This window comes from Emydura macquarii, unplaced genomic scaffold, assembly GCF_026122565.2.
Source record: "Emydura macquarii macquarii isolate MOO-44397 ecotype Brisbane River unplaced genomic scaffold, CSIRO-AGI_Emac_v2 contig_3345, whole genome shotgun sequence".
Lineage (NCBI taxonomy): Eukaryota > Metazoa > Chordata > Testudines > Chelidae > Emydura > Emydura macquarii.
In genome coordinates this window covers 1,871,692-1,896,704 of record NW_027133482.1, presented here as the reverse complement: position 1 = coordinate 1,896,704, position 25,013 = coordinate 1,871,692, and the positions used below count along the sequence as shown (strand labels likewise).

At 45.2% G+C, this 25,013-nt stretch overlaps 1 protein-coding gene across 2 annotated transcripts in view; it reads left to right on the top strand.

Moving 5' to 3' along the window:
• Window positions 1-25,013, top strand: part of DDRGK1 (DDRGK domain containing 1) — a 54,202-nt gene that overhangs the window by 6,256 nt on the left and 22,933 nt on the right. For both annotated transcript variants that reach the window (XM_067533540.1, XM_067533539.1), the window contains exon 2: window positions 8,138-8,293. In XM_067533540.1, the coding sequence (XP_067389641.1) occupies window positions 8,138-8,293 (156 nt within the window). The remainder of the gene's footprint in view (window positions 1-8,137; window positions 8,294-25,013) is intronic.

Here is a 25,013-nt window from a genome sequence, read left to right as displayed (position 1 = left end):
ATTTCTTTTAAGAGGCTGAGAAGTACTGTATATGTATTTTATAGAGTGCCTCCATACATCATGTATCCCAAAACACTTCTCAGAGTTTTTAATAATAGTTACAAAGCTCCACAATAAATTATATTTGTTGTATGCGGTATCTCAATGAATTATTTTATAGCTCTCAGAAGCTTGCTTAGTGCTTCACAGAAGATCTAAAAAGACACATTCTCTTCCCTGATGTGCTTACTCTCAAAATTTTAGATGTGATACAATGAGCGACGGTGCCAAACAGAAGGGGATGGATGGGGTGAGGAGGATGAAGGTTGCTGTCTGAGCATATGGCAGTGGCTTCCTCAAGGATAGCATAGTGAATGTTGTTCTTTTACGGTGGGCACCACAACAGAAGGGAGTTTTTAGAGGGGTTTCACCAAGGAGCAGTGTGGATTCAGGCCTCGATCCCGCAAGGCGCTGGACACTGGCCCCAAGCCAGCAAAGCATTTAAGCACAAGCTTAAGTTTAAGCATGTGAATAGTCCTGTCACATGCTTACAGTTCAGACTTTAATGAGACTGTGCACTAAAGTGAAACGTTCTTAAGTGTTTCACTGGGTCAGGTCCAGAGTGATCCATGCTTTTCAGGATCGAGCCTACCATGTGCAGGAAGCAGCATGCAAAAGACATGGACATGCTTCAGGGACGAGTAGATGAAGCAAGCATAAAGGGTGACATAGCTGGAGCAGCAGAGGGGAGGGGCTGAGAGACATGACTGGACAAGTAGGGAGGGGTTGAAGGACAAGTATAAATTTGATGCTCTGGATGCTCGACAAATCTCCCACAGGCCAATAGTCAGAGGGCAGAAAGGTTGTGGGGGTTGAGAGAGAGCTGCATTACTCTGTTACACACTGGCCATCCATGATGTGTAATCTTTACAAGTAGGTAGGTGGACTTGGTTGTATACATGCTTGAAACATGATATAGGTAGCTTGTGCCTCTTGCTAACTGTGTTATCCGCACATTAGGGCACCTCATCTTTACCCCCAATCTGTAGGGCTCAAGGCAGAACCCAGTTAATTTGGACACCGCACCCTTTCCCAATTCACACTTTAAGGCTCAGAGGCACCCCTCCACCCTTTTCCAATCCATAGGGCTCCAGACGGGGAAGACATCTACCCTTACTCAATTGACACTTTAGGGCTCAGGGTCACCCATTCCCAGTCCATAGGGCTCCGGGTGAAACTAACCTGGTTAATATAAGTACCCACACCCTTTCCCAGAATTGTGGGGCTCTGGGTGTATATTACTGTGTGTTTGCAGGATCTTTTACCAGTGAAGGAGCCTTACACAATAATTTCCTAATTCTCTATTTATTAACAATTACCAAAACAGAATACACATGCTAAGCATACAATGCTCACCACTCCCAGTAGGGCAGACAAACTTCTCCTGGTGGCCAGTCAGGGTTAGATCATCTGGGAACTCCAGCTTCTGCACAGTATAGTCGGCAGGGTGTTGAGGTCTGGCAACTCTGATTCTTCTTGGGCTGTGTTCTGGAGTTAGGTTCCAAAGCACTTCCTTTTGGACCTTAGTTTATATAGTTAAAACTTGGATCCTGCTTAGCTGTCCATTAACCAATCATTTAAACTAAGGTACTACAAAACACCAATCCTAGCCTATTATGAAACAGTTCTTTAACCAATCATATCCCACCACCTTAATTGATTTAAATAGTGCATACTTAGGGTATGTCTATACTGACGGCTGGATCGATTGAGTGGTCAGTGAAGACCCGCTCAATCGATCCAGAAGTCGATGCTGGTAAACCACCCCCTCAAGTGGCGCAGTGCAGTGAAGATGGCGCACAGAAGGGAAGCACAGCAGTTGATGGGAATTACGCAAGCTGCTCTGCGTAGCTTGTGTAACACCCGTCGACTGCCGCCGAATCAGCAGGTCAGTGTAGACCAGGGCTTAGTTATGCAAGAGACAGAAACAATCAAAGAACCAGACAGAAATCTTTCAGGTAAACAGTAGAGAACTGGGTACTGTAAAGGCAAAACAATAAGAAGTGTATATTTTACAACCACAACTGTTAAGTGATTTCTTTCCAGACAGAATGCTATCGAACAAAGTTTTCTTTAAGCATCTTAATATCTGTTTCTTTATCTGGTGGTGGTAGGTACTATTAAGACAGTAGCACCTTCTTAACAGCCTGATATTACATTGTTTTGAAGTAGTTTCAGAAATGTGAAGCTGTGGCTACATGCCACTTAGCTTATGGCTACTGCTTAGCCTAAAAACAAGACCTAAGACCTTACCTGTGCTCCACCAGCATCCACTTTTGTAGTTGTATATGTAACCCCCATCCGCTCTTTCCTCCCTCGGTTACTCAGGAGCAGGCAACATTGACCGTGGGCACAGGCACCTGATATTGTTGACCAAAAAGGAGACCCTGAGTATCCCAGTGGTGATGTTGGACAGGTGGGAATCCCGTGTTCACCCACCTGCTGCAATCTTTTCACTTGTAAAAGAAATTGACACTGGTGAAGCTTCCACCTGGCTGGGCCCTGTAAACACCCAGTGGTGTGCCTTGGGCTAAACCTAAACTAATCTGTGCAATGGGTCTAACTCAAAAATACCTATTATAACTACCATCTTAGTGTATATTGTTTAACACACTTTTACTTTAATAACATGATATAACAGACTGAGATTAAATGTCACCCCTAATATAAATCAGCAGGGCGCAGTTCAATAAATCAATTAACAAATATCGTTTACAGTAGTAAATGAAACTTCTCTAACTTGTATTTACACTGCCACATTTACCCCGCCCCGGAGTATACGCTCCTGGATTTCAGAGTTCTAAACGCCTGCTTGTGTGGGTGCGCTTGACGATCTTGAAGGTGGAGACGGCACTCTTGGTCCAGTGAATCGGTCCAGCCAAGCCAACAAGCTGCACACCCTTCTGAAGATTGGAGTTGTTTTAACCAAATGTCAGCAACCCTGGCTCCTGGTTCGATAAGAAGACCACACTACCTCTTTTCAGACTCCGACAACCCCTTAAAGTCTCTTTGCTGTGCCCCTCCCCTTGCAAGCACTTTCCCAAACTAGGGTGGTGGTTACTCACACCACCTTCACTGCAGGCCCACCTCTGCACTGGCCACAGTGAAGCCACCAACCACTTCTGAGGTTCCCTGCTTGATCAAAGCCCCAGCAGGCTCTCAGCAGCAGCTTCTGGCTTCCTAACAGCAGTTTAGCAGCAGCTCCTGGTCTGGACAGAACTTCACAAAAGCAATGTCCGCTCCTCTCCCAAAACAGAACCCGCCGCATGCATTGCACTCCCTAGCAGAGGAAGTCTCTCTTCCTCCAAGGCGTCATGGGAGCTGTGGTCTCCAAGGCTGGATTGCAGTGCTCAGAGACCCCTCTAGTAAAGGGTGCTGACATATATGTTGGGGATAACTGCTCTGAAGTCAGTATGGGGAAACGAGGTGACACTGCACATGCACAGGTAGTGATCTGTAGCCCTTATCTGTCAACAAAGTTTTGTTCCAAGTGCAGCAGTGTGCACGTTCGCAGGTTTGAACAGTCCAGATGACGTCAGGTCTGAACAGGCGTTGAAGTGCAAAAACACCAACAAATCTGAATCATCTGAAAGGAAGAAAAACACTTTTGGGTCCCACGTTCTGCGAACTCAGAAATGACTGAACCGATTCTCTTACCAGATGCGAGGAAAAAAGAACGTAAAAACCAAAATCACTTCTTGGGCTGAAAAAGGGAATTCAGCAAAAAAAGGGTTTTGTGTTTTTTGGTTTTTTTTTTTTTTTTTTCCTGGAAAGTTCCAAGAGCCATGGGACCATGTTAACATGACAGAGCCTCCTCATCTATGTTGTGATCATAAACTAGCACTTGAAGTGCCTGTCCATAGACTTTTTTTTATGCCACCTTCCACTCTTTTAACAATTGTGCCTAGAGACCACAATCGACACTGGAGGGCCATTGTGTTAGGCAGTCTTCCCCCCCCTCCTCCATGCCTCCAGGAGACTCTCCCTCCTCTGAAGAGATTGAGTCTAAGGCCTGGTCTACACTACAGACTTTTGTCGACCAAAGTCAGCTTTTTGTGCCGAAACAGTGGTGGTGTACACACTGCAATCTCTCCGCCGACCCAACTCCCTTGATTTTGTGACACAATAAAACCACCTCAACAAGAGGCAAACAGCTTTTTGTGCCAAACGTTTAGTGACAAAGCGGCAGAGTAGACACCGCGCTTGTTGTGGTAAATGGCCTCCAGTAAGTGTCCCACAATGGTCATCCTGACCGCTCTGGCCATCAGTTTGAACTTCACTGCCTTGCAGCAGCCATCCATCCCTCCCCTTTTAAAGACCTGGTCATTTTTGAAATTCCACTTCCTGCTTGGTCGCCGTGGAGCGCTCACATCCCATCTTTCCAGCTTACCATGGCGGCTCCATGCACCAAACGCTCTCCCGCTTGGAGCACACCAGAGCTTCTGGATCTGATCGGTATTTGGGGAGAGGAGGCTGTGCAGTCCCAGCTCCCCTCCAGCCAAAGAACTTTGATATATATAATCAAATTTCTCGTTTAATGACTGAGAAGGGCTATAAACTGGGCATGCTGCAGTGCTGTGTGAAAATCCAGGAGCCGCAGCAGGGGTACCAAAAGGCTGGGGAGTCAAACAGTCACTCTGGTGCAGAGCCAAAGACCTGCTGCTTCTATAAGGAGCTGGAAGGCATCCTTGGGGGCGACCCCACCTGCATCGCCGGGAGACCCATGGATACCTCTTTGGGCCCAGAGGCAACGGACTACAGACTCAACCTGACGAAGAAGTTGTGGACGAGGAGGTCGAGTTGGAGGACGATGCAGAGCAGGGGACTGTATCGTTTGGTGACGTGGGGAGCAAGGACCTCTTCTCAACCCCAGAGCATTCGAGCCAGTCCCAGCCCACCAGCTCTGGCATGCGGGATGCAGAAGAGGGGAGCTTAGGTAAGTGATTTTTTGATTTGATGCTGCTCTGTTACCTGAGGTCCGGCTGTCCTTTGCTTTGTTGCATTATACAGCTGGTTGAAAGGATAGAAATGCACGGCAGTAGCTGTGTTTGCTTCCCAGTCCCTGTTCAGCTAGGCAGTGCAGCAGAAAAGTGTGTTAATGCACAGAGATTTCATTGGAATCCTCCAGAGAGATCTCTAGGAAACTTTCCTGGAGGTACTCACCAATCCTCTGCTGGAGAGTCCTCAGCAGAGCTACTTGTTTCTTCCCCCATTTTAGGAAATTATCCCGTGCCAGTTTAGCAATCATTTGTGCAGGGGCCAAGGCAGCGCACAGATGAACAGCATGGTGACCCAGTTTGAAGCTGCTCGCCTGGAGATGCACCCTAGCATCCCTGCTTACTTTCAGGAGTGAGATATCAACTTCTATGGCCCCCGCCTGTGGAAAATGGTGGCATAATTTGAAATTTTGTCCCTATCTACCTGCATCAATACCCCAAAAAACTACCCAGAACCTTTTCCTTAGCTTGAGTGCCCCCTCCTCCTGGGTACAAATCGCCATGCCCTAGTTGATCGTCAAGCTGTGTGCATGCCAGGGGACAGTGAGAAAGGGATGTATTTTATAGTAATGCATGAATACTGTTGTTGCACTCAGTCATGCTGCTGTTGTTTATTGTGCTTCTACAGATGTGCCCTTGACGGGAAACCCCGCCACACCTGCTGAGTGTCTGTGGCTGATAGGTAAACGACCATGGAGAATCAAAGAGGAGATGTTCAAGAAACCTTCCAGTCTGCTGAGACGGAGAAAAGGGGCATGGAGACACACTTGTTCCAAAAAATCAGAAAATCGGTAGGCAGGAAAGGAGGGGAAACCCAGGAGCAAGTGATAGCAGGTCATAAGTGCATGATAAAAGCCACGGAGAAGCAAACGGAGCTACTAAAGTCACTAATAATGCTGCAGACTGAATTCATGAGTGCTCGCCGCCCCCTTGCAGCCAATACAGAACTGCTTTCCATGCCCTCCCCAAACTCAACCCACACATTCCTATCAAAACCCTGGCCCATCTCGGTACCCCGTTCACTCCACCTATTCAGACAGCTTCCAGAAGGATACCTGGACTTACACCCAGCTGTCATAGCTCACACTGCCCCTCACTGCTTTCTTCCATCCAGCCCAGCTTTTTGTGTGTGTTGTGAATAATTGTTATTTAATAAAGACATAGCCTGTGAGGAATAAGCAATCTTTATTCGTCGGTGGTTGCAGCTCACATTGATACACAGTGCACACTGGATAGCAATCACAGCATGGCACAGTGCTGTTTACAAATCATCATGGGTATTTCAACATCCCCCATTGGAATCTTTTGGTCTGGAAAGAAAGTCCCTGCTTGCAGCTTTCTGTACAGGCCAGTGTTCTTAAAGATGTGTACATCATTCACCTTCCCTGGCCAACCCACGTTGATGTCAGTTGTTCACGCCCAGTTGTTCAGTTCAGATCACGCCCACGGTGATCTGCATGCACATGCATAGAGAAGTATCCTCTTTCTTCGTCACAAGATGGTCCAGTGCCAAAATTGGGATATGCGTGCCATCTGTTGCCCCACCAGAGTTAGGGAATCCTATCACTGCGAAGTCACCGCTATTTCATGCACAGTTCCAAGACTCATAATTGTTCATAGCAGAATGCGATTAATGGCCTTGCACATTTGTGATAACACAGCGCCAATGGTGGACTTCCTGATGGCAAACTTATTAGCGAACAACCGGTAGCAGTCTGGAGTTGTCAGCTTCCACGTGGCGATCACCATGAGGTTCTCCACCGAGAGAGCAGCTCTCATTTCTGGTGTCGGTGCCGCAGGCAGGGCGAGCTCTGCACGCAGTGACATGAAGGTGGCTTTGTGCATTTGAAAGTTCTGCAGCCCTTGCTCGTCATCCCAGACCTGCATAACAATGCGATCCCACCACTCAGTGCTTGTTCATGTGCCCCAAACTGGCGGTGCATTGTGTGCAGGTGCTCCATGAATGCAAACAGTAATCGGGCATTGTTCGTTTGCATGGTACGCAGCAGCTCAGGCACCTCTGATTCCTGTTCCAGTTGGAAGCTCATGATATACTGCATGACCAGCCACCATGTGTTCAGAACACTGATAACAGTGGAGAGAAGTGTAGGATCCATCCTTTCAGATATAGATGGCTGGTGCACAGGAAACTGGAGCTGTTGAAAAATGCTGCGAAACGCAGTTGGAAACCCATGGAACGGAAATCACTGCATCATGGGACGTTGAGCCCATACTGCGAGTCTCTCTGCCTTCACACAGCTCGTAGTGGACAGATGCCCACAGTGCACTGCTCTGTCAGTGCTAGAACACCAACTGTGGACACGCGTCGGTGACACGAATGCTGGGTGGACAGGCACAAGCGTTGTAATTACAGCGCTTTTTTATCCTTGCTGTAACTTGCGTCGACATCACTTTCTAATGTAGACAAGGCCTAAATAAACAAGACGGATAAGAAGAATCATCCCTGTTTTATAGGTGGGGAACTGAAACCCAGAAGGCCAGGCTTTTAAAGGCACTTAAGGCACTGATCCTCAAAGGTATTCAGATTCCTAACTTCCATTGATTTCAGTAGTTTTCAGTGGAAATTAGGAGCCTAAATACTTAAAAGATGCAGAGAGGTGCCTAGTAGGGTCAATGGGAGTTAGGAGCCTTAAGTGCTTTTGAAAATCTCACTAGGCAGCCAGGTGTGTTTAAAAATCTAGCCCAGAGAGATTAAGGGTATGGTTTTCCAAAGAATCAGTGTTTGCCTAAATTAATCATGTTGATTCAGATATAATCTGCCTACTGTTGTTTCTGCTGCTTTACTTCTTACCTCTGCTTGATTGCCAGCTCCTTGGTCCGCCCTTCTTGAATGTCTGAGAAGAGCCTAGCCTGTAGTAGGTGCTATCATATAGAAACATCATCATCATCATGGGGGGAAGGCGGGTGGAATGACATTCTCTCTGCCTGAAAGATACCTGATCTAAACCTTGCAAAATCAAACTGTCCCAACTCGTAGTGTGTCTCTAATTGTTGGTCAGCTAGCTCCTTCCACTCTTGCAAAGGGGTGGCTGCAACAGATCAGTGCTGAACCTCTGATTTAAAATGTTCCTCTTTTCCAGCTGACGAGGAACACCAGCGACATGTGGCAGCTGTTGTGGCCAGGCCTCGGCCTCACACCGATGAGCGGGGAGAAGGGATGCCCAGACGCCGAAGGAACATGGGCAGCAGGATGTTGGCTCAGAGGAGAGCGCAGCAGGTGGAAGACGGGATGGAAGGTAACTTCTGATTCAGCTCAGCTTTTAAAAATGGATTGGGCTCGCAGATGAACTTGTTCTGGGTTAGGTACGAGGTAAGGCTCCCAGTGTGTCCTGTGCAGCTATGCTGACTGGAGACTGCATAGTCCAAATCTGATCTGACTTAGTGTCCTAATAATCTGAAGATAAATTTACACAACACTTCCTCCAGTGTGTTAGATCTCTTCTCGCTAGAGGTCATTCGCCCATCGCTGAAATGCAGCCACTTCTGTGCAGGGTGGATTTATTAGAATCAAGGCGATTTAAATAATTGGGGTAGATTTAGGTTGGATATTAGGGAAAAAAATTTCACTAGGAGGGTGGTGAAGCACTGGAATGGGTTACCTAGGGAGGTGGTGGAATCTCCATCTTGAGAGGTTTTTAAGCTGCGGCTTGACAAAGCCCTGGCTGGGATGGTTTAGCTGAGGTTAGTCCTACTTTGAGCAGGGGTTTGGACTAGATGACCTCCTGAGGTCCCTTCCAACTCTAATCTTCTATGATTCTATATGATTCAAATCATGATTTAAATCACCAAGAGAAAATCATTGATTTAAATCAAGTTTCCCACTGATACTTCTTCACATATTTCTTAAACAATGGTGCAAATCTGATCACTAAAACATGTTAATTTACAGCTCAATACAGCATTTAACAACATCTAGGAGGGTACACTTTGTGTAACTTTTTAGATAACTTGATTTTTATTAATTTAGGAAATAGCACATAATACTCATTACCTGTGTCAAGTGCAGATGCGGAAGCAGCACATTAGGAATGGTAAGAACTAAATCACACACACAAACACAATAGCACTTATATTTTATTAAACTAAATCTTAAATGTTACATAAATGTTTCACATTTGCACTTGCAGCAGTCTCCTGAGTTGCCGGCTGACGGCTGTCCTTAAACTCTTTTTTTTTTTAATTTTCAAATTTTATTAACTCTAACAGACAAGTCATCACACCAGTAAACATATGCTGTCCTTAAAACTTCTACAACTAGCTCTCATCTTTCCCCCTTCCATTGTCATTTTTATTCATAGACTGAAACAGCAATATGAGTTTTCCTGCTTTTTCGACTCCCAGTCGATTTCTTAGCTTTGAGTGAATAATACCAAACGATGAAAATATTCTCTCTGTGCCTGCAGAGGAAGCTACTGCTGTGGAAAGTTGGCTTAGCAACTGAAGGAACTTTGTTTCAAGGTTCCTGGCTAATGATTTCCACCAATTTAGGGGAGTGACTTTGTTCAAAACATCATCAGTGAACATGTACTGTTTAAATGGTTCTGCTCCAGCACTGAAATTTATTAGGACTGGTATAACTGAGGAGGGATTTTGAGATGCCCATGCCATGGCAGCATCATCTTATATCTGGGGTCGAGAATGTTCTCAAGAAAATGAGGAGATAGTGCTTGATCCATTTGCCTCTTTGTTGCCTGCAGTTTAACTTTCTGGTGAGGTATTTCTTTCTTCAATGTCTCTCTTGAAGTGCCTTCCAAATTTCGGCAGCATCAGCAATGCAGCAACAATGTCTCTGAAGTTTGTTTAAGGCTATGGATACAGGCTTCAGTATACTGAGCATATCCTCTACATTCCTCTTTAATCCAATGTTAGATACTTTGGATGAGATACTTCCATCTATTTTATCATGGTTTTCTTCACAAAGTTTTATGAGGATAGGCCAGTTCTTAATAACTTGTTCAAAACGATCAACCACAGAATTCCATTGAACATCTCAAGGGAGAATTAGTTTGGATCCTCCTGCTCTCTTCAGTGAGGCTGAAGCAAAATGGTTGTTACGGAAGTATTTTGCAACTTCAACAACATTTTCTTTTATTCTTGGAGAAGACATACTTAAGTCTTTGGCTAAAAGATGCATTAAATGGGCACTGCAGCCATGTTATTAAGGAGCATCCTTCCGTTTCTTCTTCTAAGTATCTTCTCGTCTTTGCCACGTTTGCAGCATTGTCTGTGACAAAACTGCACATGTGACAGTTGAATTTTTGTTCACAGTTGATTACAGCTTTCACTGCCACTTCTTATAAATATTCTGTTCTGTGCACATTTCCTGAAATATCTATTGTTTCTGAAAGATATGCAACCCCATCTTCTGTTGTCACACAGGCACATATTACTGGATCATTGTGTACACTGCTCCAGCCATCAAGGCTTAAACTGGCAAATTTCCCCTCAGTATTTCATGCACACTGTTCAAGTTCCTTCTCATACCCTGTATCTAGCAACCTTTCACCAATGTCTGCTCTATACCAGGTGGAGTGTAGCCTGGTCGTAAGGACTCAGCCATGTCAATGAAGTGTTTATGGTTAACAATGCGAAAAGGAGAATTTGTGGCATTAATGAACCGAGCAATCTTTTCATCTGTGGTGTCTTGTTGGTATTTGCTGGTCCTTACTACAAACCCATCCATGGTGGTGCTTTTACTGGATGACTGAAATCTTTTGCTTGCTACTGATACTTTGTTGTCTGAAATACCTTTGGTTGCAGCACTGCTGTTAAAAGTGCCAAGGGATGACTCTGAAGTTGTGGCAGATAGACAATCTCAGTCAGTCTCTTATGCTTAAATGGGATCCTGAAACAAAATTCAAAAATGATTTTGAATAGTTGTTCTTCTCACTCTATTATTCAGTTAATCATTTACATTTTTTTTTCAGCAAGGATGAAGATCCGATTCCAAATGACCAAAAAAGCTAAGACTGACAGCACTTAGAGTGCACTTAATTTCGGAGTAAGCCCCATAGAACTCACTGGCACTTCTGTTTTTTGAGAAAACAAGTATAGGATGGGGTCCCCTTGGGAAAGCTGAGTTATGCTGAAGTAAAATAGGGAATAGATTTATGTCCATGATGTTCCAAAATAAGGGGCATGTATTATGTAATATAAAATAAGAAAATGACACCCAGTGACAACTGGGTACTCTAGATTTCTCTTACTGCAGCTTTCTGTACCATATACTTGGGTGATAGATTCTAAACCTAGTTAACTAATTAAACAAGCCATAAGGATTAGCTAAGCTAAACATTTTTTTCTAGCAACATCCAACATAGCAAACAGCTTGGGAATTTACTTGTTAAATCACACTTATACTAAAAGGCACAGAGAGAGTCTTGAAGAATGATGCATTGCAAAGTGAATTATTTAAGTTACTAAGCAGCTGATCCGCATTGTTCTTCAGATATATCCACATCTTCATCCACATCATTTTCTCCCAATAAGCAGTTTTCATTTTGATGTTTCATTCTTGCAACTAGGCCCTGCATCTCCTGTTGCACTGCTTACACTTGACACGTTTTCCTTTTTTATCCAGGGAAGGAATTTCTTCAAAATATTCCCAGATAGGGTCTCTCTTACGCCCAGAAGCCGGGACAGTTTTTCTGTGGCAGAAGTGTGGGGGAATATAGGAAGCTGCGTGTGTACTGAATAATGTCTTCCCTTTTTCTTTCCAGTCCACTCCACTGTTCTTTTCTACGCTGCCTCCGTCCTTTGTCTGTCTGTCTTTAAGACAGTGTCTTAACTAACTCCTCTGCCTTGCTTGGCCCAGCTCCACCACCACATAAGCACAGAACAACAACAATCCTATCCAGCCTGTTCCTTTCTTTGCACATGTGACTTTAGTCTGCTGAGAAACTGAAACAGAAACTGAAAGCCCAGAACTTTCAAGAAGCCAGAGCTGGTAGTTAGGCTGGACAGACTAGAGCCATTAATTCATTTTTATGGGACTGTAGGTGTAGGTTTAGCGTGTTTGTGATGAGATTTCATTGTAACTGTTGTTTTTTAAACAAGAGAGAGATTTAGGATTTTATTGATTTTTTTTTTTTAAATCAAACTGATTTAAATTTTAAAAAATCCAATTTTTTTTTATTTAAAAAAAAAAAAAAAAAAAATTGATTTTTATCCATCCTGCTTCTGTGATGGATTGTGATAGCCGTTCTGTGCCAGCAACTTGACACTCTATTTCTAGGAGGAGAATGAAGAGTGCTATTTTTTCCCCCAGATTGAAACGACAAGGGGAAATTGGGAGAGGCAGAATGCAGATAAACAAGTTAGAATGTGGCCACTTCACCAGCGCTAACAGCTCTATGCAATGAAAAGTGCCCAGGGATCCTGGGCTACAAACAGAAGCGGGACATTGGCATTTATACCCGCTCTGAGCAATAGCTGCCCGAGCAGCACAAAGCGTTGGTTTTGTGCTGTCTTAGGGGAAATAACACAACATACTAAATCACCAACCCCACTTCCTGCAGCATCTGGGGTTTCTTTGGTGGGCTCCCACCCAAATACAAATCAGAGCAGATCCAGCTTGGGTTTGAGATTGAAGCACTGTGTGTAGGTCAGTATGAACAGAGTCCCATGTTTTTGTTTTGCATCTTGAGTTAGTAACGACATTATCTTAGCGTGGTTATGGTCAGGAAAGTGCTTGTAAGTAACACCTTTTTGACTCCCTGTAAGTGACTTTCCTGACCAAACTACCTCTTTGCCACTCATAGAATCATAGAATATTAGAGTTGGAAGGGACCTCAGGAGGTCATCTAGTCCAACCCCCTGCTCAAAGCAGGACTAACCTCTGCTATATCATCCCAACCAGGGCTTTGTCAAGCCGCAGCTTAAAAACCTCTAAGGATGGAGATTCCACCACCTCCCTAGGTAACCCATTCCAGTGCTTCACCACCCTCCTAGTAAAAAACTTTTTCCTAATGTCCAACCTAGACCTCCCTCCCTGCAACTTGAGACCGTTGCTCCTTGTTCTGTCATCTGCCACCACCGAGAACAGCCTAGCCCCATCCTCCCTAGAACCCCCTTTCAGGTAGTTAAAGGCCGCTATCAAATCCCCCCTCACTCTTCTCTTTTGCAGACTAAACAAGCCCAGTTCCCTCAGCCTCTCCTCATAAGTCCTGTGCTCCAGCCCCCTAATCATTTTTGTTGCCCTCCGCTGGACTCTCTCCAACTTGTCCACATCCTTTTTGTATTGGGGGGCCCAAAACTGGACACAATATTCTAAATGCGGCCTCACCAATGCCGAATAGAGGGGAATAATCACTTCCCGTGACCTGCTAGCAATGCCCCTCCTAATGCAGCCCAATATGCCATTGGCCTTCTTGCCAACCAGGGCACACTGCTGACTCATATCCAGCTTTTTATCCACCGTTACCCCCAGGTCCTTTTCTGCAGAGCTGCTGCCCAGCTCGTCGGTCCCCAGTCTATAGCTGTGCATGGGATTCTTTCTTCCTAAGTGGAGGACTCTGCACTTTTCTTTGTTGAACCTCATTAGATTTCTTTTGGCCCAATCCTCCAGTTTGTTTAGGTCACTCTGTATCCTATCCCTACCTTGCAGGGTATCTACCACTCCCCCCAGCTTAGTGTCGTCCGCAAACTTGCTGAGGGTGCAATCTACCCCATCCTCCAGATCATTAATAAAGATGTTGAACAAAACCGGCCCCAGGACCGACCCCTGGGGAACTCCGCTTGTGACCGGTTGCCAGCTAGACATGGAGCCATTGATCACTACTCGTTGAGCCCTATGCTCTAGCCAGTTCACTATCCATTTTATAGTCCTTTCATCCAACCCATACTTCTTTAACTTGCTGATAAGAATACTGTGAGAAACCGTATCAAAAGCTTTGCTAAAGTCAAGGTATATCACATCCACCGCCTTCCCTACATCCACAGAGCCAGTCACCTCATCATAGAAAGCAATCAGGTTGGTCAGGCATGACTTTCCCTTGGTGAATCCGTGTTGACTGTTCCTGATCACCTTCCTCTCTTCCAAGTGCCTTAAAATGGATTCCTTAAGGACCTGCTCCATGATCTTTCCAGGGATTGAGGTGAGGCTGACCGGTCTGTAGTTCCCCGGATCCTCTTTCCTCCCTTTTTTGAAGATGGGCACTATATTTGCTTTTTTCCAGTCCTCAGGGACCTCCCCCTGTTGCCATGAGCTTTCAAAGATAATAGCCAATGGCTCTGAAATCACCTCAGCCAACTCCCTCAGCACCCTCGGGTGCATTGCATCCGGCCCCATGGACTTGTGAATGTCCAATCCTTCTAAATAGTCTTGAACCTGTTCCTTCAGCACTGCGGGATGTTCGCCTCCTTCCCATTCTGTGCCACCCAGTACAGCAGTCTGGGAGCTGATCTTGTCTGTGAAGACAGAGGCAAAAAAGGCATTGAGTACCTCAGCTTTCTCCACATCCTCCGTCACTAGGTCGCCTCCCTCTTTCTTTAAGGGGCCTACACTTTCCCGAATCTTCCTCTTGTTGGCAACATGCCTGTAGAAACCCTTCTTGTTTCCCTTCACGTCCCTTGCTAGCTGCAACTCCAATTGTGCTTTGGCCTTCCTCATTTCATTCCTGCACGTTCGAGCAGTGTTTATATAATCCTCCCTAGTCATCTGACCAAGCTTCCACTTCTTGTAAGCTTCTTTTTTGCGTTTAAGTTCGCCAAAGACTTCTTTGTTAAGCCAAGCTGGACGCCTACCATATTTGCTATTCTTTCTGCACATCGGGATGGTTTGCTCTTGTGCCCTCAATAAGGTCTCCTTAAAATACAGCCAGCTCTCTTGGGTTCCTTTCCCCCTCATATTAGCCTCCCAGGGAATCCTGCCCATCAGTTCCCTGAGGGAATCAAAGTCCGCTTTTCTGAAGTCCATGGTCCGTATCCTGCTGTTCCCCTTTCTTCCTTTCATCAGGATCCTGAACTCGACCATCTCATGGTCACTGCTGCCTAGGTTGCCACCCACTTCTACTTCCCCTACCAAATCTTCCCTGTTTGTGAGCAGCAGGTCAAGAGAAGCTCGGCCCCTAGTTGGTTGCTCCAGCACTTGCACCAGGAAATTGTCAGCGACACTCTCCAAAAACTTCCTGGATTGTTTGTGCTCTGCTGTATTGCTCTTCCAGCAGATATCAGGGTGATTGAAGTCTCCCATGAGAATCAGGCCCTGTGAACTGGAAACTTTCCCCAGTTGAGTAAAGAAAGCCTCATCTACCTCATCCTCCTGGTCTGGTGGTCTGTAACAGACACCCACCACGACATCACGCTTATTGTTCTTGCTTCTAAGCTTAACCCAGAGACACTCAACTGACTTATCTCCAGTTTCATACTGGAGCTCAGAGCAGTCATAGTGCTCTCTTACATACAGTGCAACTCCTCCCCCTTTCGCCCCTGCCTGTCCTTCCTGAACAGTTTATACCCATCCATGACAGCGCTCCAATCGTGAGAGTTATTCCACCAAGTCTCAGTTATTCCAATCATGTCGTAGTTTCTTGACTGTGCCAGGACTTCCAGTTCCTCTTGCTTGTTTCCCAGGCTTCTTGCATTTGTGTACAGGCACTTGAGATAAGTAGCCGACTGGCCTACTTTCACAGTATGAATCGGGAGGCCTCCCCTGCTGCCCCCTCCTCCTTCTGCTTCCTTGCGGTGTCCCTCTTCCCCACTAACCTTCGGGCTTAGGTCCCCGTCCCCCGTCAAAACTAGTTTAAAGCCCTCCTCACTAAGTTAGCCAGCCTGTCTGCGAAGATACTCTTCCCTGTCTTCGTTAGATGAATCCCGTCTCTTCCTAGTAGTCCTTCTTCCTGAAACAACATCCCATGATCGAAGAATCCAAAGCCCTCCCTTCGACACCACCTGCGTAACCACGCATTTACTTCCACAATGCGACGGTCCCTACCTGGGCCTTTTCCCTGAACAGGGAGGATGGATGAGAACACCACTTGCGCTTCAAACTCCTTTATCTCTTTTCCCAGAGCCACATAGTCTGCAGTGATCCGCTCAAGATCATTCTTGGCAGTGTCATTGGTGCCCACGTGGAGAAGCAGGAAGGGGTAGCGGTCTGAGGACTTGATAAGTTTTGGCAGTCTCTCCGTCACATCCCGAATCCTAGCTCCAGGCAAGCAGCACACTTCTCTAGTTTCCCAGTCCGGACGGCAGATGGATGACTCCGTCCCCCTTAGGAGGGAGTCCCCGACCACCATCACCCTTCTCTTCCCCTTGGGAATGGTGGTCGTGGAACCCCCATCCCTAGGAGAAATCATCCCTTGCCTTCTGATCAAATGGGTCTCCTTCTGATCCATTCCCTCTACAGAGCCAATACAGCTATGGGTGAATGAGTTGGATACTCCTCTAGCTTGCAACATCAGCAGCATTGTTCACTGAGTTATGTACCAAAAGGACACTGCTGGAGTCGAGTGAGCTTGACTCAGATCCTAGGTTGAGTTTGTAGAGCTCCCATACAAGTGCTGGTCAGGTCAGACTCTGCTTTGCTTGAGATTGCATCAGAGACTGCAGCACTGGATGATTTCAGCGTCGTATTGGGAAGAAGGAGAATCTTGTCATTGATAAATAGATCATGTCTGATGTGCAGTCCGTGAGAAATAATAAACATGGAACAGCATGATGCTTTGTCTTGGAGAGAATCACACTTTACCGGCTTTTGTTTTCTTACTGTTTTTAGTAGATGTTTGCATTTGCTTTGGCAGGTATATATGCCACCCAAGCTAATTACGTTCAGCAGCGTCACACATGGTAGATTGATACGGTCTGAACTTTCTTTTGATGTGAAAGACAATGAAATCTAAGTCTTTGATGTCTGATGGCCACTCAGATTTTCTCCCAAGCAGCCAAATGTGAAGCTATCAAAGCATGCTGCTTATGTTAGTTTGTACTTTAGCAGTGGAAGAATACATGTCATCAGCCCTTATAAATTCTTTTGTGGCTCACTGCACATCAAAGACAAGTGACTTAGCCCTTGTGTGAAGTTGTCTTTAAATTGACATCTCTGTTTACTTGTTTCTACAGTTTGTAGCAAATTGTCTACTCCTTGTTTAGAATCATAGAGGATTAGGGTTGGAAGGGACCTCAGGAGGTCATCTAGTCCAACCCCCCCTGCTCAAAGCCGGACCAACCCCAACTAAATCATCCCAGCCAGGGCTTTGTCAAGCCACAGCTTAAAAACCTCTAAGGATGGAGGTTCCACCACCTCCCTAGGTAACCCATTCCAGTGCTTCACCACTCTCCTGGTGAAAAACTTTTTCCTAATATCCAACCTAGACCTCCCCCACTGCAACTTGAGACCATTGCTCCTTGTTCTGTCATCTGCCACCACTGAGAACAGCCTAGCTGGAACCCCCTTTCAGGTAGTTAAAGGCTGCTGTCAAATCCCCCCTCATTTTTCTCTTCTGCAGGCTAAACAAGCCTAGTTCCCTCAGCCTTTCCTCATAAGTTATGTGCTCCTAGCACCCTTAGCATTTTCATTGTCCTCCTCTGGACTTTCTCCAATTTGTCCACATCCTTCCTGTGGGGGGGGGAGGGGGAACCAAAACGAGACACAGTACTCCAAATATGGCCTCACCAGTGCCAAATAGAGGGGAATAATCACTTCCCTCTATCTGCTAATGCAGCCCAATATGCCGTTAGCCTTCTTGGCAATAAGACTGCTGACTCATATCCAGCCTCTTGTCCACTGTAACCCCCAGGTCCTTTTTTGCAGAACTGCTGCCTGACCCTGTACTTATGTTTTTAACTCGGTGTCCCTTCTCTCACCTCTGTCTTGTGCTCCTCTTCCTTCAGCTGCTTGTGTGCTCTTTCTGAAGACCTGAGCACCGATGCAGGGTGCTAAAGCCTCACAGAAGGAGCGTGGGCACCAAAACCAATATAACGGCTGGACTTGCAGCCACCTTTTGTGGACCTGTTGCTCTCTTCTGCAGGCTGGCTTTAGATGAGTTGCAGGGCTGTAATTCAGCCATCCGTGATTTCAGCAGATGTGTGCTTAAAATAAGCTGCTCCACTGTCTGTTTTGTGTTTTGGACTTATATTACGTGTCAGATGCTCTGGTCTGGCTGAGCTCTGCTTTGTGCTTTCTCGGTCCCTGATTCTGTGGCTGGTTCTGTACCAGCCTGGTTTCTGCCATGGATTAAAGCAGTTTTAAAACTAATCTACACCAGCTGCCAAAGTTCCTTTTTCCCCAAATGCTCCTTTATGCTAAGAGCTGAGAACACGGTGACTCAAGAGTCGCTGCGGTCACCAGAGGACCCCCCCCATGCAGGACGATCCTTCTCGGAGGTAATATTTTCTAACTGTAGGACAGCTTTGTCCTAGGAGACTGGCACGATGCAATCCTGAGATTTGAGCTGTGTGTAATTTTTGTTTAGATACTGGATGTAGGAGGTGTAGATATTTCCATCTGACAATTAAATTTCCTTTCTAGAATCAAACACTTTCAGGGGAAGAAGGGTGACCCTATACTTGCGTTGATTCCACTGAGTTGCTGTATCACTTTAAGACTGAAATCTTCTGTAGAATAAGGGGGAAGATTAACACAGAAGGGACGGGACCTCTGTGATCATCTGATCTGACTTCATGTGTAACGTAGGCCATGGAACTTCTCTGAAATAATTCTTGTTTGAACTAGATAATCGTTTTGTTTTTTTTTAATGCCATTGATGAAGAATCCACCACAACCCTTGGTAAATTGTTCCAATGATGAATTACCTTCACTGTTAAAAATATGTATCTTATTTCCAGTCTGAATTTGTCTGGCTTGGGCAGCCATTGGATCTTGTTATACCTTTCACTCCTAGGTGGAAGAGCCCATTTTCTAATATCTGTTCCCTCTGTAGGTATTGATTGACTGTGATCGTTACCCTTAACCTTGTCTTCTTTAAGATAAAGAGATGGAGTTCCCTGGAGTCTGTCATGGGAAGGCATGTTTTCTAATCCTTTAATTATTCCTGTGGTTCTTCTCTGAACCTTCTCCAATTTACCATACAGTGCTAGGAAAAAATTCTTGTTGATAGTTTCTGGTTGTCATTGCTTGGTTCTTGTGTCCAGCCTGTTAAATTTCTATTTTAATCTCTCCAGGTGCTTATGTTTCGCTATTGAAATAAGCTGGGTGAAGGCCTAATTTTATTTACTGGAACTGGTATCCAGATATTGAGTGTGTGGGAGGAGGATTAGATAATAGAAAGAGAAATGGAAAATGACTATTTGGGGAGACAAAAAATACCCACCCTTAGCAAGAGGAGCTAAATTGAGTTGGAATCTCCTTTTGCGGCTGCTGCTTCCTGTGATTGGGGTGAGGCGAGACACCTGAATTACTTGCAGATTAACAGAGAGAAAACAGGGTTGAAATGCCGAATGCCTGTGGTTTCTCACCAGAATCTCGACCCACACTGTGTAGGCAGGCTCCTTATTCAAGGGTTCCATGTGAGCTGTGGCAAATCATGAAGGCAGGCCTGTGAGCCAAGTGTCTCACACCAACTTCACCAGCTGAGTAAATTTTTCAGTGGTTAGTTGAGTACTTAAAGGAGGTTATCTCTTACAAGAATAACAATGACTATTGATGACCTACTCGGATCAGAATTGTTGAGTTAGTGATTCTCAAAATGGTGAACCCAGTGAGTTTTATGTTCTAACCCCCTGATTTCTAAATTGGCTTAAAGAAAATGATCTTGGACTGGCAGATGTCGCCCATCCAGACCACGGGGTGGTGCTGCTGTTGTTAGTACTACTAGTTGCATAGATCTGCATGGGGCTGGACAAACAGATGACGACGCTCATGCTCTGGGGAGCTTGCAATCAAAGTTAGGCATAACCCAGCAAGATGGGCACCTGTTGGGGGCCTTCCTGAGGCTGGCATTACAGCAGTGGACTTAATGAATAAATGTATTGTTAGGTACTGAATGCTCCATGTTTGTGTCTGAAATGGTAATAAGTGGTGGAGGGTGGAGTAGAGAGGAAGGATGGCCTAGTGGTTAGGGCAATAGCTTAGGTTGGGAGACTTGGTTCGGTTCCTATGCTCTGTCACAAACTTCCCGTGTGAACTTGGGCCAGTCATTGGTGTAGAAAGGACGGGGAAGGGATTTCAAGTAAGTGTGTGGGTTTGCATTTGAGCAGGAGTTGGCACGGCTCAGGAACGGTATTAGCTGAAACCAGGTTTGAAATCTTTGCAGTTGATTCAGGTGGAGGCGGCCTGTGCTGGCTCTGACTTTCACTGATTCACCAAAGCACTGAGCTCAGATCGCTGGTGGACTCTGGTTGGTTTTAGCGTTTAGTGGTTTTGCTGAAAGCTTTTATTCAGACATCAGCTTGAGGGGTGGCTCTGTACTCAAGGCAATCCCAGAGTAGTGGGTTGTTGCTGCTAAAATGCTCAGGAGTGAAGTAGCTAATCTTCTGGATGCTTTAATTTTCCTTTGATAAATTAGAACATAAGAAGGGCCATACTGGGTCAGACCAATGGTCCATCTAGCCCAGTATCCTGTCTTCTGACAGTAGCCAATGCCAGGTACTTTCCCTTCAGAGGGAATGAACAGAGCAGATAATCATCACGTGATCCCTCCCGTCACCCCTGCAGAAGTTCACAAAAGAATCTGCCCTCCTGGGAATTTACTCAGACCTTCTGAGGCCTTGATTCCTAGTAAAATGATCAACCCTCTTCCCCCCCACCACACACACACACACACACACACACACACACACCAAGAATGCACAAAGAACCGTGCAGCGCTTTGCACGATGGGGCTGGGCCCTTTGAGTGTTAAGCAATAAGATCTTTCTTATTGTATATGCCACAAGACCCTCTGCTTGTCTGGAGAATAATTGCTGCTGTTAGTTTGTTGTAGGACAGTCACCTCAAAGGAGATCAGGGCCCCATTGTGCTAGATGCTGTACAAACACGTAGTGGGAGAAGCTCCCTTCCCCAAAGAGACGATATCTAAACAGACAAGCCAGACAAAGGGTGGGAAGGAAAACAAGCACAGCGAGGTGAAGTGACTTTTTCAAGGGTCACAGCAGGTCAGTGGGAGAGTCTCTTGACTCTCACTCAAATGTCTTAGCCCCAAAACCATGGAAAACCACATCAGCATATTGGGAGCTATGGGTTCTCCGCTCTCAGTGCTGCTGTTTCTTTGTCTGTCTGCAGATTCAGGAAGACAAAACTCAGTTTCTATTGGGTCCTATCTGAAAGGTTAACCTTGTTCCCCTCTGTGCCTGTAATCAACTCTGCAGAAAGCAGTAGAGCAGGGGTGTCAAACTCATTTGCTATGGCGGGCCAGATTTGAATTAAATGTACTTCAAGTAGGCCATGCATACCATCAATCAAAATACTAGGCACTTTTGGAGCTCTGTGTCTCATGCACACAGCGCTCCACGCGCTGCCACCAGAGTACACAGATCTCATGGCAGCTCGCAACGCCGCCAGATCTCACGGCGGCGTACTCCAGAGAGTACGACACCGCGAGATCTCGCGGCAGCGTGTGCTGCCACCAGGGGCTGGACCAAAAAAGGTTGGTGGGCCGTATGCGGCCCGCGGGCCGGATGTTTGACACCCCTGCAGGAGAGCCTCCACAGAAGTGCTGGCACAGGTGCCACTGAGCACCAGTACAATCTAGCTTTTAAAATCTGGTAAGGAAATAAAAATCCTCAATTTAAACATAGCAGATGACAGCTTAATAGTTGAAATGCAGTTCCTTTACTTACCTGCTGGAACCTGGAACTCAGCATGATACGCTTCCCTAGAAGGCATCAAATGCCTAAAGCTTGCGGGACCGTTGAGCCGCTTAGTTGCCAACGGTTGCAGGAAGAACACACAAACTGCAACTTGGGCCCTTACGGGTTTTCTTTTTTCAATCAATTTGCCTTTTAAAATACACAGCACTGATTGGTGTGGCATTTCAATCTGCACCTGTGCATCATTTTCACATCTGAAACCACGGCTATGTAAAATTCACCTTGAATAATGCTATGTTTCGAGTTTATTTAAATCCTATTATTGTTTTGTAATCTTATTCTAAGGTGGTAAATTAGGAAATTATGCACTGTTGTACTTGAAAGATCAACCTGCAGTGAATCGCTGACCATTTTTAAATCAAGATTGGACGTTTTTCTACAAGTTCTAGGAGTTATTTTGGGGAAGTACTCTGGTATGTGTCATACAGGTCCAACTAGATGACCACAATGTCTCTTCTGTCCTTGGAATCTATGAATCTGCCTGTTTAGTAATAAATGCTTCACGCTTATTTGCAACGGTGCCATGCATCCAAGGATACCTACATTATAAACATGAATGGTGCCTTACCAACTCCTGTGAGGCAGGTACGATTAGAGCTATCTTAATAGATGTAGTCATTGGACTAAGCTGCTGGTTTAAGCAAAATACTGTAAAACCTCTTCTGTGCACAATTAAACTTTAGGTTCTGTTTTCCGTGACTACCACATTCTTGATTAGAGAAGCACCTGTAAATAGTATACGGTTTGACCTAGATTTGTATCCTCTCAATGTATAATAGCTGATATTAGTGTTATCAATGCATCTGCTGTATTTTTATAGCAACCTAGATTTCCTGTACATCAATAAACCGTGTGCTAAACCATGTCACTGGCCATCTTTGACCTTCAGACATTTCAAGCCCAGACATGAGTGAAAGAAGTAAGTGTGTGTGGTTTCTCAGTTATGCCACATGGGCCTTTGTTCAGAAAAGGAATTTCAAGTGGTTCGACTGCTTCTCAAAGGAGCATATGCCTTTTACGTACTGCACTGGGCTGTCGTCAGTGTAGGCTGGTTTTGTGGCTGCAGATTAATAGGCCAGCGTCTTGTTTAAGTCTAGAATGGATCACTGATCAATCTTTTTACTTTAATTACAAAAAAAAAAAAAGCTGTTTGCATGACTGTCATGTTACTCATCTTACATGTCATCTTATTGCCCACGCTTTTCCATATGGTGGATTGGTTTGTCCCCATCAGTGGCCAAAAGTTATAATTCGTGTCGGATGGATTTCTGAAGCCAATATCTTAGTTGCTTTATGTATTCATTACTGTTTGTATTGCAGTAGTTTCTGGGAACCTCAGTCCTGGATCAGGGTCCCATTGTGCTAGGTGCTGTACATATACATAACAAAAAGATGGCCCCGGTCTGAAGATCTGACAGTGTAAATAGTCAGCTGTGAAGCTGTGGTGCTGGATTCTGCTCCAGGTTTCACCGGTGTAAAACAGTTTACTTCAGCGGACAGAATTTAGTCCTTGATCTACAAATCCAGAGCCCAACAGCAAAAAACTGTTGTTAGAGGAATACAAAGAAGTGCTGATGACTTGATTACTAGACGGTTATTTGTAGAACGGACATATCTGCAGTGTGTGTAACTTAAATGCAAAAAAAGAACAATCAAGAAACATTTTTAAAATTTTGCCTGTACAACTGGGGAAGCTCAAAAATGTATGACTCCTTCATCAGCAATAACCTCTCTCCCCCTTGCATGCACACACACACACCTTTATTGTATGTTGCTGTGCATGCCTGAGTATGTATGTGCAGTGTGAATAAGCTGTCATGTTGTGGTGGTGGTAACTGCGTGTGAAATCTCTCTCATTTAACATTTGTTCTACGTTTGATTTAATTATTCTTCCGCTTTAATAATGAAGGCTGTAGCTCAGCAAAGCACGTCAGTGTGCACTTTGTTAACTTTAGCGCTTTGCTGAATCATGGGCCTAACAAAAATGTCTAAAGAGAGATGTGGTGCATTTCTAGCAACTGCACATTCAAGGAAATGTGATACTGTCTTCAGTTGAGGAAGTGGGTCTTGTGGGATCCCATCAGACACTTCATATTGGAGGAAAGAAAATGTTAATGGTCAGATCAAGGACTTGCTTTTGTCCGTCCCTGACAAGTGTTTAAACAGCATTGCTAGACTGAGAGCCACACACTGGTACAAATATCCCATATGCAGACAAGCCTCGAGGAACCTGTAAGAAATTGAGATCTGATAACACTGTGTAAACCTTTTAGGGCAGGGATTGTGTTTTCTTATTTGCTTCTGGAAAGCATCAGCCATGCTTGTGGTGATGCCTAGAGAATAAAAAAGCAGCTAATGGTGAATTAGCAGAGTGTAATTCCATCCATTGCTGCCTTTGATCTTGCCACAGGACCCAGCGTGGAATTATTTTCACACTTAGCAGCAGTTTCTGAAATTTTATTATGTAAAATGTGAGCGGCCTTGTGCTTTCTGTGCATGTGTGGGGGCGGGAGGGGGAAGCCTTCTGAACAGCTGGGTAGTAGGATTTCACTATTCTACTGAAACATGGGCTGAGAAGTCTGCCTCACCTTTAGTTCCTTCCAAAGCAAGTGAATAGGGGGAATAGTTTGAGAACAATTTACGAAAAACAAATACATCTAGTTGAGAAGGCAGCTACTTTCAGCAGTTTATCTACATTTGTGTGTTTCAGTTTGTGAAACAGGCCCTGTCTAACATGCCTCGACATGCATTCAAAACGTAGTCCTGTCAGAGGAGAAGGTAGCCAATCCCTCAGCCACCCAAACACCCTCTCTGGCACATGTCTTGCCCCATGTGCCAGAAGTCAGCAGACTTGGGCTCTGTCAGACCAGGAAGTAAATGCCATGGGGAAGGGCCCCTCATTGAAAACACACTGCAACCCAACTCATCACATTTCAGTGGAGTGGCTGTCACATTATTGCTAATTCCAAGCATACAAAAATCATGGTTGGGCCTCCAAAAATTATGGGATAAAATATAAAAACTCATAGGTTTTTTCGGTTGGTTGGTTGCTTTTTTGAGATGTAGTGTTCTGGTTTCTGAGCCATTAGGAAGCACTTGGGCACATGGGGATTTTTCTCCCACAGCCATGTGGGCTGGAAACTTTAAATGAAAACTGAGATTACGCTGGGAGCTTGGGCTTTGTTTAAA